Here is a 13,026-nt window from a genome sequence, read left to right as displayed (position 1 = left end):
GATTATATGAGTCCCTTGTACACTGCCATATAAAATCCAGATTATCTGCTCTGAACTGGATTATACACTACCATATAAAATCCGGATTATCTGCTTTGAACTGGATTATATGAGTCCCTTGTACACTGCCATATAAAATCCAGATTATCTGCTCTAAACTGGATTATACACTGCCATATAAAATCCAGATTATCTGCTTTGAACTGGATTATATGAGGCCCTTCTACACTGCCATATACAATCCAAATTATCTGCTTTGAACTGGATTATATACTGCCATATAAAATCCAGATTATCTGCTTTGAACTGGATTATATGAGGCCCTTCTACACTGCCCTATAAAATCCAGATTATCTGCTCTGAACTGGATTATACGCTGCCATATAAAATCCAGATTATCTGCTCTGAACTGGATTATACACTGCCATATAAAATCCAGATTATCTGCTTTGAACTGGATTATATGAGGCCCTTCTACACTGCCATATACAATCCAAATTATCTGCTTTGAACTGGATTATATACTGCCATATAAAATCCAGATTATCTGCTTTGGACTGGATTATATGAGGCCCTTCTACACTGCCATATACAATCCAAATTATCTGCTTTGAACTGGATTATATACTGCCATATAAAATCCAGATTATCTGCTTTGAACTGGATTATATGAGTCCCTTGTACACTGCCATATAAAATCCAGATTATCTGCTCTGAACTGGATTATACACTGCCATATAAAATCCAGATTATCTGCTTTGAACTGGATTATATGAGGCCCTTCTACACTGCCATATACAATCCAAATTATCTGCTTTGAACTGGATTATATACTGCCATATAAAATCCAGATTATCTGCTTTGAACTGGATTATATGAGGCCCTTCTACACTGCCCTATAAAATCCAGATTATCTGCTCTGAACTGGATTATACGCTGCCATATAAAATCCAGATTATCTGCTCTGAACTGGATTATACACTGCCATATAAAATCCAGATTATCTGCTTTGAACTGGATTATATGAGGCCCTTCTACACTGCCATATACAATCCAAATTATCTGCTTTGAACTGGATTATATACTGCCATATAAAATCCAGATTATCTGCTTTGGACTGGATTATATGAGGCCCTTCTACACTGCCATATACAATCCAAATTATCTGCTTTGAACTGGATTATATACTGCCATATAAAATCCAGATTATCTGCTTTGAACTGGATTATATGAGGCCCTTCTACACTGCCCTATAAAATCCAGATTATCTGCTCTGAACTGGATTATACACTGCCATATAAAATCCAGATTATCTGCTCTGAACTGGATTATACACGGCCATATAAAATCCAGATTATCTGCTCTGAACTGGATTATACACTGCCATATAAAATCCAGATTATCTGCTCTGAACTGGATTATACACTGCCATATAAAATCCAGATTATCTGCTCTGAACTGGATTATACACGGCCATATAAAATCCAGATTATCTGCTCTGAACTGGATTATACACTGCCATATAAAATCCAGATTATCTGCTCTGAACTGGATTATACACGGCCATATAAAATCCAGATTATCTGCTTTGAACTGGATTATATGAGGCCCTTCTACACTGCCCTATAAAATCCAGATTATCTGCTTTGAACTGGATTATATGGCAGTGTAGACTCCTATAGTTCAGTTCAAAGCAGATAATATGGGTTATCCACTTTGATAATCTGGATTATATGGCCGTGTCGAAGGGGCCTGAGTCTACACTGACATATAATCCAGTTCAAATCACACATCTCCCATAGAGCCTCCATCCTATCCAATCCATCTAGTGGTGGCTGACTCAACTTTCCCGGAAGTCTCGCCTCCACAGGTTCCTCTACTTTTTCATATCTCTAGGCTTGACAGGAAAAGAGGCATCTGCTGGGCGGCCGGAAGCGGCGCCTCAGTTGCCATGGAGACGACGTCGGAGTCCAAGGTGGCGGTGCCCATGCCCTCTCTGACGGCGGCGGAGAGCTCCGTGCCGCGGCCCGCAAGCAGCTTCTTCCCCGGCCGAACTTACAGCCTCCGCCCCGCCTTCCTTCACAAGTACTTCTCTTCCCCTCTCACCATCATCCTCATCATCATTATAGGCTAATTTTAAATCTCTATCTCCTTATGACGTATTTTTAAATTAAGTGGGTTTTTTTTTTAATATTCCTATAATTTTTGTCTAATTCAGGGGTCCTCAAACTTTTAAAGCAGAGGGCCGGTCCACAATCCTTCTGACTGTTGAGGGGCCGAATTATCATTTGAAAAAAAAAAAAATTCCTATGCACACTGCACATATTTTATTTGTAGTGCAAAACAACAACAATAACGTGTTGTCGAAGGCTTTCATGGCTGGGATCACAGGGTTGTTGTATGTCTTTCGGGCTGTGTGGCCATGTTCCAGAAGCATTCTCTCCTGACGTTTCGCCCACATCTATGGCAGGCATCCTCAGAGGTTGTGAGGTATGGAGAAAACTAAGCAAAGAGGTTAATATATATCTGTGGAAAGTCTAGGGTGAGAGAGGTCAGTGTGAATGTTGTGTAGTTAATCACTTTAATTAGCATTGAAAAGCTTATCTGCTGTCTTCTTCCTGCCTCTGGGGCATCCTTTGTTTAGAGTCGTTAACTGCCCTTGGTTGATTCATGTCTGGAAATCCTCTGTTTTCAGAGTATTGCTTTTTATTTACTGTTCTGATTTTTGAATTTTTTAAAACTGGTAGCCAGATTTTGTTCATTTTCATGGTTTCTTCCTTTCTGTTGAAGTTGTCCACATGCTTGTGGATTTCAATGGCTTCTCTGTGTAGTCTGACATGATAGTTGTTAGAATGGTCCAGCATTTTTGTGTTCTCAAATAGTATTCTGTGTCCAGCTGGTTCATCAAATGCTCTGCTATGGCTGATTTCTCTGGTTGAATTAGTCTGCAGTGCCTTTCATGTTCTTTGACTCTTGTTTGGGCAATGCTGCGTTTGGTGGTCCCTATGTAGACTTGTCCACAGCTGCATGGTATCCATAGACTCCTGCAGAAGAGAGAGGATCCCTCTTGTCCTTCGCTGACCGTAGCATTTGTTGGATTTTCTTCGTGGGTCTGTAGATAGTTTGTAGGTTGTGCTTCTTCATCAGCCTCCCTATGCGGTCAGTAGTTCCCTTGATGTCTGGTAAGAACACCTTTCCTCTGGGTGGATCTTTGTCTTGACTCTCATGGCTTGTTCTTGGCCTTGCAGCTCTTCTGATGTCTGTGGTGGAGTATCCATTGGCCTGTAGAGCCCAGTTTAGGTGGTTGAGGTCACCTTGGAGGAGGTGAGGTTCGCAATAACAATGAAAGACCAATACAATATTTAAAAATGAAAATAATCTTAACCAACATAAACCTATCAGGATTTCAATGGGAAGTGTGGACCTGCTTCTGGCCAAATGAGATAGTCAGGTTAATTAGGATTGTCGTTGTGTGTCTTCAAGTCATTTCAGACTTTGGCAGAGCCTAAGTCTAAAATTAATTTTTTATTTACTGCATTTATTTACTACATTTATATCCCACCCTTCTCAACCCAAAGGGAACTCAGAGCAGCTGTATGTACATACAATATATTATATTATTAGCATCGCACAATATTAGCATTATATATTACTACTAGCTGTGCCCGGCCACACGTTGCTGTGGCATTGTCTGGTGGTGTTGGTGAGAAATTGTTGAGGTAGTGGTGGTATTGAAAGTCTGTGGTATGGTTGTCTTTATGTTTAGTATGCATTTGGTTGTTTGTGTAATGTGAAAGTGGTGAGGGTAGAGGGGGTCTATGTCCCTGTGTAGTATTGTATAGTATTTATATGTTGTCCATGTGTTGTGAATGCTTGGATTGTGTCCTGCTGCATAGTAGAAAGGGTTGGGCTGGATGGCCCTTAGGGGTCTCTCCAAACTCTTGTGCCTGTCCCCTGGGCTGAGTAGGTTGCTAGGAGACCAAGTGGGCAGAACTTAGCCTTGTAACTGGCAGCAATTGGATAAAAACAATTATTCCTCTCCCTCTAATTAGGACTTTATTTTTTCTTTTCTTTTTGTTGTATCACCCTAGAGCCGTGGATGATGGGTTGTGTTTTCAAATTTGGAGGTTGGGGGGCCGGTAGTTTTGTTGTTTTGTCCACTGCCCTGATGCCATCACTCTTTTATATATATAGATATTGAACTATACCACTATACTGTAATATTATATGTAATATATAACATATAATTAGTATTATTATATGGTATTATTATTAGTATTATATTGTATAAAATGATAATATTATCAATATTATATGTATATACAATATATTTTATTATTAAAACTGATATAAAAATATTATATTATAATGAGGGTGGGGGCCAGGTAAATGACCTTGGAGGGCCGCATCCGGCCCCCGGGCCTTAGTTTGGGGACCTCTGGTCTAATTAGATCTCTATCTCCTCAAGGCTTTACAGGTTTATTGTGGAATGATATAGTTATGTACTAGTTATATATATATATACACACACACACACAATATTATTTACTATAATATATAATAATAGAACATATTGTATATACATATAATATTCATAATATTATGTTGTAATACGATATAATACTAATAATACAATATAATAATATAATATTAATTATATATATATATATACACACACACAGTATTATTAACTATAATATATAATAATAGAACATATTGTATATAGATATAATATTCATAATATTATATTGTAATACGATATAATACTAATAATACAATATAATAATATAATATACATTATATATATATACACACACAGTATTATTAACTATAATATATAATAATAGAACATATTGTATATACATATAATATTCATAATATTATGTTGTAATACGATATAATACTAATAATACAATATAATAATATAATATAAATCTATATATATAAAAGAGTGATGGCATCAGGGCAGCGGTCAAAACAACTAAACTACAGGGCCCCCCAACCTCGAAATTTGACAACACAACCCATCATCCACGGCTCTAGGTTGATACAACAAAAAGAAAAATAAAGTCCTAATTAGAGAGAGAGGAGTAATTGTTTTTATCCAATTGCTGCCAGTTACAAGGCCCGGGGCTGTGGCGCAGACGGGAGAGCAAGCCAGTGCAATTAACTGCAATGGATCACTGACCAGGAGGTCATAAGTTCGAGGCCCGCTCGGAGCTATGTTGTTGTTTGTCTTTGTTCTTTGTTAAAAGGCATTGAATGTTTGCCTTATATGTGTAATGTGATCCGCCCTGAGTCCCCTTCGGAGTGAGAAGGGCGGAATATAAATGCTGTAAATAAATAAATAAGTTCCGCCCACTTGGTCTCCTAGCAACCTACTCAGCCCAGGGGACAGGCAGCTAGGCCTCAGGCCTCTTCCACACTGCCTATAAAATACAGATTATTAAATTTGAACTGGATTATATGGCAGTGTAGACTCCAGGCCCTTCCACACAGCTATATTACCCATTTATAATCTTATATTATCTGCTTTGAACTGCATTATCTTGACTCCACACTGTCATATAATCCATTTCAGTGTGCATTTCCCATACCACCATACTTCGCCACAGCAACGCGTGGCTGGGCACAGCTAGTTATATATATATATACACACACACAGTATTATTAACTATAATATATAATGATAGAACATATTGTATATACATATAATATTCATAATATTATGTTGTAATACGATATAATACTAATAATACAATATAATAATATAATAATATTAATTATATATATAGACATACACAATATTATTAACTATAATATATAATAATAGAACATATTGTATATACATATAATATTCATAATATTATGTTGTAATACAATATAATACTAATAATACAATATAATATAATAATATTAATTATATATCATATTTTACATGTAATATTACTAATAATATTACAATATATCAATATAGTACAATATAGTAATTTATTGCCAGTATTGTACTATGCTAGGAGCCCCGGTGGCAAAGTGTGTAAAACCACTGAGCTGCTGAACTTGCAGACCGAAAGGTCCCATATATATATAGTATATAGACACGCACACAATTTAATTTACAATAATATATAATAATAGAACATATTATATATACAGTAGAGTCTCACTTATCCAACATAAACGGGCTGGCAGGACGTTGGATAAGTGAATATGTTGGATAATAAGGAGGGATTAAGGAGAAACCTATTAAACATCAAAATTGGTTATGATTTTACAAATTAAGCACCAAAACATCATGTTATACAACAAATTTGGCAGAAAAAGTAGTTCAATACACAGTAATGCTACGTAGTAATTACTGTATTTATGAATTTATCACCAAAATATCATGATCTATTGAAAACATTGACTACCAAAATGTGTTGGATAATCCAGAACGTTGGATAAGCAAGTGTTGGATAAGTGAGACTCCACTGTAAGTGTTTTTTTAAATATTCCTATAATTTTTGTCTAATTTGATCTCGATCTCCTCAAGGCTTTACAGGTTTATTGTGGAATATATATAACTGTATATAGATAGATATACAATAGAGTCTCACTTATCCAACCTTCGCTTATCCAACGTTCTGTATTATCCAACGCATTTTTGTAGTCAATGTTTTCAATATATCATGATATTTTGGTGCTAAATTCCTAAATACAGTAATTACTACATAGCATTACTACATATTGAACTACTTTTTCTGCCAAATTTGTTGTCTAACATGAAGTTTTGGTGCTTAATTTGTAAAATCATAACCTAATTTGATGTTTAATAGGCTTTTCCTTAATCCCTCCTTATTATCCAACATATTCGCTTATCCAACGTTCTGCCGGCCTGTTTACGTTGGATAAGCGAGACTCTACTGTAATATTACAATATATTGATATAGTACAATATAGTAAGGTTTTAGCCTGCATAAATACATACAGACTTTGATATTTATTTATTCATTTTATTTACTTTTAAATTTACATTTCTATATTTTTGCTAATTTTTATCTCTATCTCAGCCTATCTTGCAGGCCTCATATTTTATTTTTTTAAATTTTATATTTATTTATATTTGGTCTCAAAACACTCGTGTTTCTTTCAATTCGCTATTAGATTTCGCACATCTACAGTGAAAGAGTGCATCCATGAAGTGCTAAAGGAGCACCTGACTGCTGTCCAGTACTCATCTGAAGAAATCCCAGTAATTACCAAACTCCTCTCGGAGACAATCAGAGACAAGCTGAAGGGTAATAGGATGGAGCAGAGAAACTGTTTTTTGTGTTGTCAAAAGCTTTTATGGCCAGAATCACTGGGTTGCTGTGAGTTTTTCAGGCTGTATGGCCATGTTCCAGTAGGATTCTTACCTGACGTTTCACCTGCATCTGTGGCTACTGGCATCTTCAGAGGTCTGTTGGAAGTTAGGCAAGTGGAGTGGATTAATTTCCAGGGTGGGAGAAAGAACCCTAGTCTGTTTGAAGCAAGTGTGTACATTGCAATTAGCAAGCTTGATTAGCAAGTGTTCTTTCTCCCACCTGGACATGCCACAGATATGTATACACTCCACTTTCCTCACCTCCAAGAGAACACTGAAGATGCCAGCCACCGGTACACGTGAAACATCAGGAGAGAATGCTACTGGAACATGACCATATAGCCCGAAAAACTTACAGCAACCCAACTGCCTTTTTCTTCCTGCCTCTTCTATCTTGCACATACTGTATATACTCGAGTATAAGCCTAGTTTTTCAGCCCTTTTTTAAGACTGAAAAAGCCCCCCTTGGCTTATACTCGGGTGAAGGTCCTGGTTGGCATATATTTGGGTCATCTTATACTCGAGAATATATGGTTACATTTATTATTTTTCTCTATTATTATTGGTATTATTACATGTATTATTTTTCTCTATTATTGTTGCTACTATTACATTTATTTTACTCTATTATTATTATTAATAATAATACATTTATTATTTCACTCTTATTATTATTATTATTGCATTTGTTATTTTACTCTATTTATTATTACTTGTATTATTTTCCTGTATTTATTATGATTATTATTACATGTATTATTTTACTCTATTATTATTAAAAGTATACATAAGCACATTTACATTGAAGAAGATGAGAATAATGATTTGATCAGAGTTGAACAGTCTTATCTTAAATTTGAGCTTTATGTAAATACTCAAAAACATTTAACCTACTGATGCCTCAATTAATGTAATTTTATTGGTATCTATTTTTATTTCTGAAATTTACCACCCTCGGCTTATACTGGAGTCAATGTTTTCTCAGTTTTTTTGTGGTAAAATTAGGTGTCTCGGCTTTTATTCAGGTTGGCTTATACTCGAATATATACAGTACTTAATCATAGAATCATAGAGTTGGAAGGGACTTCGTGGGCCATCCAGTCCAACCCCCTGCCAAGAAGTAGGAAAATTGCATTCAAAGCACCCCGACAGATGGCCAGCCAGCCTCTGTTTAAAAGCCTCCAAGGACAGCTATGTGATGTTGCTGCAGGTGTGGCAGAAAATCTCTCCTAATCCTTTTTTCTTTTCCTTTTTTAGAGAAAGGATTTCAGAGATATAAAATGGTAGTGCAAGTTGTGATTGGAGAACAAAGAGGTGAAGGTGTTAAGTAAGTTGGTCTGCATGCATCCAGAATTGTAATTATTTTGCAGTTTTGCGTCTACTTTAGTCGTGAGGCTGCAGGTTTGGAAATGTCTTTGGCTTTATCCTGTTGCTAACTGCTAACAAGTAGACTTTGCATTATAGCAACCCCACAAGTTTGGGACCTCTAAGGCTCCTTCTGCACTGCCCTATTTCCTAGGACCTGATCCCAGATTATTTGTTTAAACAGGATTATATGAGACTCCACTGCCAGATAATCTGGGCTAAACAGATAATCTGGGATCAGATCCTGGGATATAGGAGCAGTGTGGAAGGAGCCTGAGCCATCCTGTACTCAAAGCCCTGCTCAGGCCTTGCAAACTTAGGGAAAGTTGTGGTTTCTGGAATGTATTCATCTGAAATGTGTTTATTTGTACCAGTTGCCACCAAGATGGATTAACTGACTTTAATTTATTTTTAATTGTTCCATTTCGATAAGTTTTTTTTGATTAAGAGAAATTATAGCTGGATCATTCCATTTCTCTTCCCAACCCTTAAATTGGCAGTATTTATTTTCATTCTTTGAGAAGTCGGTGTTCTAAAAATGGAAAGAGTGGTGGTGTCTTTTTCATTCTGTTTGAAACCTGTCCTTATAGACTATCCCTGCATAATTAAGGTTCTTATTTCCTCCCCAAAACAGTAGTTCCTAATTCTAGATGGAAGTGTTAATCATTGCTCAGAAGGTGCTCAACCTTTTCGCATCATACTGACCTACACACATTTTGATGCCTCAAATGTTAGGCCTTTCTCTGGGTATATTTGACCTGCCGATTCAAAAAAAATCGCACCAATTTCCCATTCTCTGCTCTAGTTTTTGAGATACAGAAGATATAGTATCTATCAGTTGCCATCTGCTTGCCCATAGAAAACCACGACAACCCTGTCTAAGAAACCCATAGCTGGTGCAGTCTATCCAATGTAATTTTCTAAATCAGTGCCCCAAAAACTCCAGGAACAGGTCTGAAAACCAAGACACCAAGAAACATTATTTTTTTTGGTCTGTGTTATCTCTAACAGAAAATCATTCAAGCTTTGCAAATGCAGTGAGCACTGTTCAACTGTGAATATTAACATCACTAACTGAATGATGCATGAGTCCTTATTTGTTTCTGCAGCATGGCTGCCCGATGCTTCTGGGATGCAGATACTGACAACTATGCTCAGGACGTTTTCATTAATGTAAGTGCTTTTCCCTTTAAAAAATATTTGACACATTTTAATATTACATTTAATACTTTAGGTAGGTAAAGGTTTCCCCTGACGTTAAGTCCAGTCGTGACCGACTCGGGGTTGGTGCTCATCTCCATGTCTAAGCCGAAGAGCTGGCGTTGTCCGTAGACCCCTCCAAGGTCATGTGGCTGGCATGACTGCATGGAGCGCCGTTACCTTCCTGCCGGAGCGGTACCTATTGATCTACTCACATTTGCATGTTTTCGAACTGCTAGGTTGGCAGGAGCTGGAGCTAACAGCAGCCGCTCACGCCGCTCCCGGGGTTTGAGCCTGGGACCTTTCGGTCTCCAGCTCAGTGCTTTAACGCACTTTGCCACTGGGGCTCCTATTTAATATTTTAATTACAAGAAAAAATAAATAATATATATATATTGAAACTTCCAAAGGACCCCCCCACACACACACAAAACAATTACAATAAACAGTACATCATTTCTGTCCCAGCCAACCATTGATATTGACTTCTCACTGTTTTCTGATTGCAGTATGCTGACTTATATGCAATATTCCTCCTCTGTAATCTACATCTATTATCTTCCCTTAAAATAAGGAAAAAAAATATTTAGATATATCAGAGACTGTAATTAAAATGTGCCATTTATGACAAGTGCTTTCCAGGTTTTAAAAAATGTACCCCAATCCTTTGAACGCCCTTAAATCACATCCTATGTTTATTGTGTTTTAACTTTTTTTCTCATGTATTTTAATATGTGTATATTTTAATATATGTTTTTATGGTTGCATTTTAACTATGTTTTAATATGTGATTTTATAGATGTATCTAACTGTGTTGTACCCCTTTTAATATGTGATTTTATAGATGTATTTTACGGTAATTGTGTGCCCTGCCTCGATCCAAAAAGAGAGACGGATAATAAATAAATTAGTAGTAGTAGTATTACACTATGTAACAAAATTTGGGGGAAAAAATCTGTTCCTGGTTTGAAAGTGTTATTCCTGTTTAATTGTGCGGTACTTACTTAGAAAGTAGTTGTTCAGAAACTTTGTTTCTGTGGCTACCACAAACTATGTTGAATTTGGTTGAGACTCTGAGATATTCATTGAAAAGCTAGAGTAAAATGTGCTGCAGGATGTCCCTTCCGCAAAAACAAAGATTTTGCAGTTTAATAATCTTTTCCCATGTTTTTGTGATAGAACCAATTAGGAAATGACATTTATAAACCAGGAACAGAAATAGTGTTACATAGTCTTATTAAACAAGCCAAAGAGATTGAGCTTTGCCTATGTGCAGAATTCATATTCTTTGATTCACAGTTAAGCATATAAGGCTGCATGCAAGATTTTCTCAGTGTTTGCCCTTGCCTTCCTCTGTGGCCGAGACTCACCTTCTAGTACCCAGTGTTAATATAGAAAAACCCAAATGCATGTTTTGCTCCACCAAAGGTCATTTCCACTCACTGTATTTTCTCTCCACCATTTCTCCAGGACAGCCTCTTCTGTGTGGCCATGGCTTTTGGTTGTTACTTCTACTAACGTTAATGGGGAGCTCAACAAATGAAGACTGCTCCTCCAGAAGCATTAAAGGAGAACAAACTATAATCAGAAATTATGCTCCATGTCTTTTTTTTTAATCTACAGCAGTAATATTTTTCTACATAACAGTCATAAGACTGCGCTTGTATATAAAAGTATCCAGAAGAAGCCCTGCTTGACGTGAATGGAGTAATGATCTTGCCCAGCTCTTGTTCATTCCATGGGACTTGCATGGAGAGCCTCTTTCTGAACTTGGCTTTATATTTATATATAGCTCTTTTTTATGTTTAGTGCAGAATACAATCCATCTAGATGTATGTTGGGATTACTTACAATTGGCAATACTGGTTGCAGATCCATTGAATGTCTTGCAGAGGTGAATCTATTTTCAGTGTATATACTGAAATCACAGTAAAACTTGTATTGTAATCCATTGCGTCATGTTTGACCAGTGTTTACTTCAGTGTGAATTCTACTCCCACTGCAGTTCCAAAAATTATTCTCTCTCTGGCTGCATGAATTTTCATTTTCCTTCCACATTCAGCCTGCTTTTATAAAGAATAACCCTCCCTATTCAACTTGTATGCAGAACACATAATGCAACGTGCGGGGCTTGATGAATCCAAGACTGGAGTTAAAATTTCTGGAAGAAACATAAACAACTTTAGATATGCAGATACCACTCTGATGGCTGAAAGTGACAAGGAGTTGAGGAGCCTTATCACCAAGGTGAAAGAAGAAAGTGCAAAAGTTAGGTTGCAGTTAAACATCAAGAAAACCAAGATTATGGCAATTAGACTGATTGATAACTGGCAAATAGATGGAGAAAATGTGGAGGCAGTGACAGAGTTTGTATTTATAAGTTCAAAGATCATTGCAGACGCAGACTGCAGCCAGGAAATCAGAAGACGTTTCCTTCTTGGGAGGAGAGCAAGGACCAGTCTCAATAAAATAGTGAAGAGTAGAGACATCGCACTGGCAGTGAAGGTCCGCATAGTGAAAGCAATGGTATTCCCCATAGTAACCTATGGATGCAAGAGCTGGACCATAAGGAAGGCTGAGCGAAGGAAGATAGATGCTTTTGAGCTATGGCTTTGGAAGAAAATCCTGAGAGTGCCTTAGACCGCAAGAAGATCCAACCAGTCCATTCTACAGGAAATAATGCCCGACTCCTCACTGGAGGCAAAGATGGGGTATTTTGGCCACATCATAAGAAGACAGGAAAGCTTGGAGAAGACCATGATGCTGGGGAAAATGGGAGGAAAAAGGAAGAGGGGACGACCAAGGGCAAGATGGATTGACAGTATCCTTGAAGTGACCACGGCTGACAGGGAGCTCTGGCATGGACTGGTCCATGAAGTCACGAAGAGTCGGAAGCAACTGAACAAATAAACGACAACAACAACACTTACGTAACATTAAGAATCTGTTCTAACATTCATAACTTACCATTTAGGGCTAAACATAGTGTACCCATGACTGGAATCCTTTTTCTTTACTAGGTACATGTAAATACTGTTTAAAATTATAGCTGCCACTTAAAATATAGAAATTTTAGGTGATAACTAATATGTGCAAATATATATCTTTTTTAAAAA

General features: G+C 37.0%; 1 protein-coding gene across 3 annotated transcripts; it reads left to right on the top strand.

The window, feature by feature from the left end:
* Positions 1 to 1,926: 1,926 nt before the first annotated feature.
* dynlt2b (dynein light chain Tctex-type 2B) lies at positions 1,927 to 11,861 on the top strand. Of its 3 annotated transcripts, XM_062976921.1 has the most exons (6): positions 1,953 to 2,085; positions 3,249 to 3,324; positions 7,147 to 7,280; positions 8,603 to 8,672; positions 9,820 to 9,883; positions 11,381 to 11,861. In XM_062976921.1, the coding sequence occupies exons 2-6, from the start codon at positions 3,257 to 3,259 to the stop codon at positions 11,426 to 11,428; spliced, it is 384 nt and encodes a 127-aa protein (XP_062832991.1). In that variant the 5' UTR covers positions 1,953 to 2,085; positions 3,249 to 3,256; the 3' UTR covers positions 11,429 to 11,861. The 3 variants fall into 3 exon arrangements, with proteins under 3 accessions (XP_062832989.1, XP_062832991.1, XP_062832990.1); XM_062976919.1 differs by lacking the exon at positions 3,249 to 3,324 and having other exon boundaries at positions 1,927 to 2,085; XM_062976920.1 differs by lacking the exons at positions 1,953 to 2,085; positions 3,249 to 3,324 and adding an exon at positions 2,126 to 2,490.
* The last annotated feature ends 1,165 nt before the right edge of the window (positions 11,862 to 13,026 follow it).

This window comes from Anolis carolinensis, chromosome 3, assembly GCF_035594765.1.
Source record: "Anolis carolinensis isolate JA03-04 chromosome 3, rAnoCar3.1.pri, whole genome shotgun sequence".
Lineage (NCBI taxonomy): Eukaryota > Metazoa > Chordata > Lepidosauria > Squamata > Dactyloidae > Anolis > Anolis carolinensis.
This window is presented reverse-complemented; position numbering and strand designations above follow the sequence as displayed.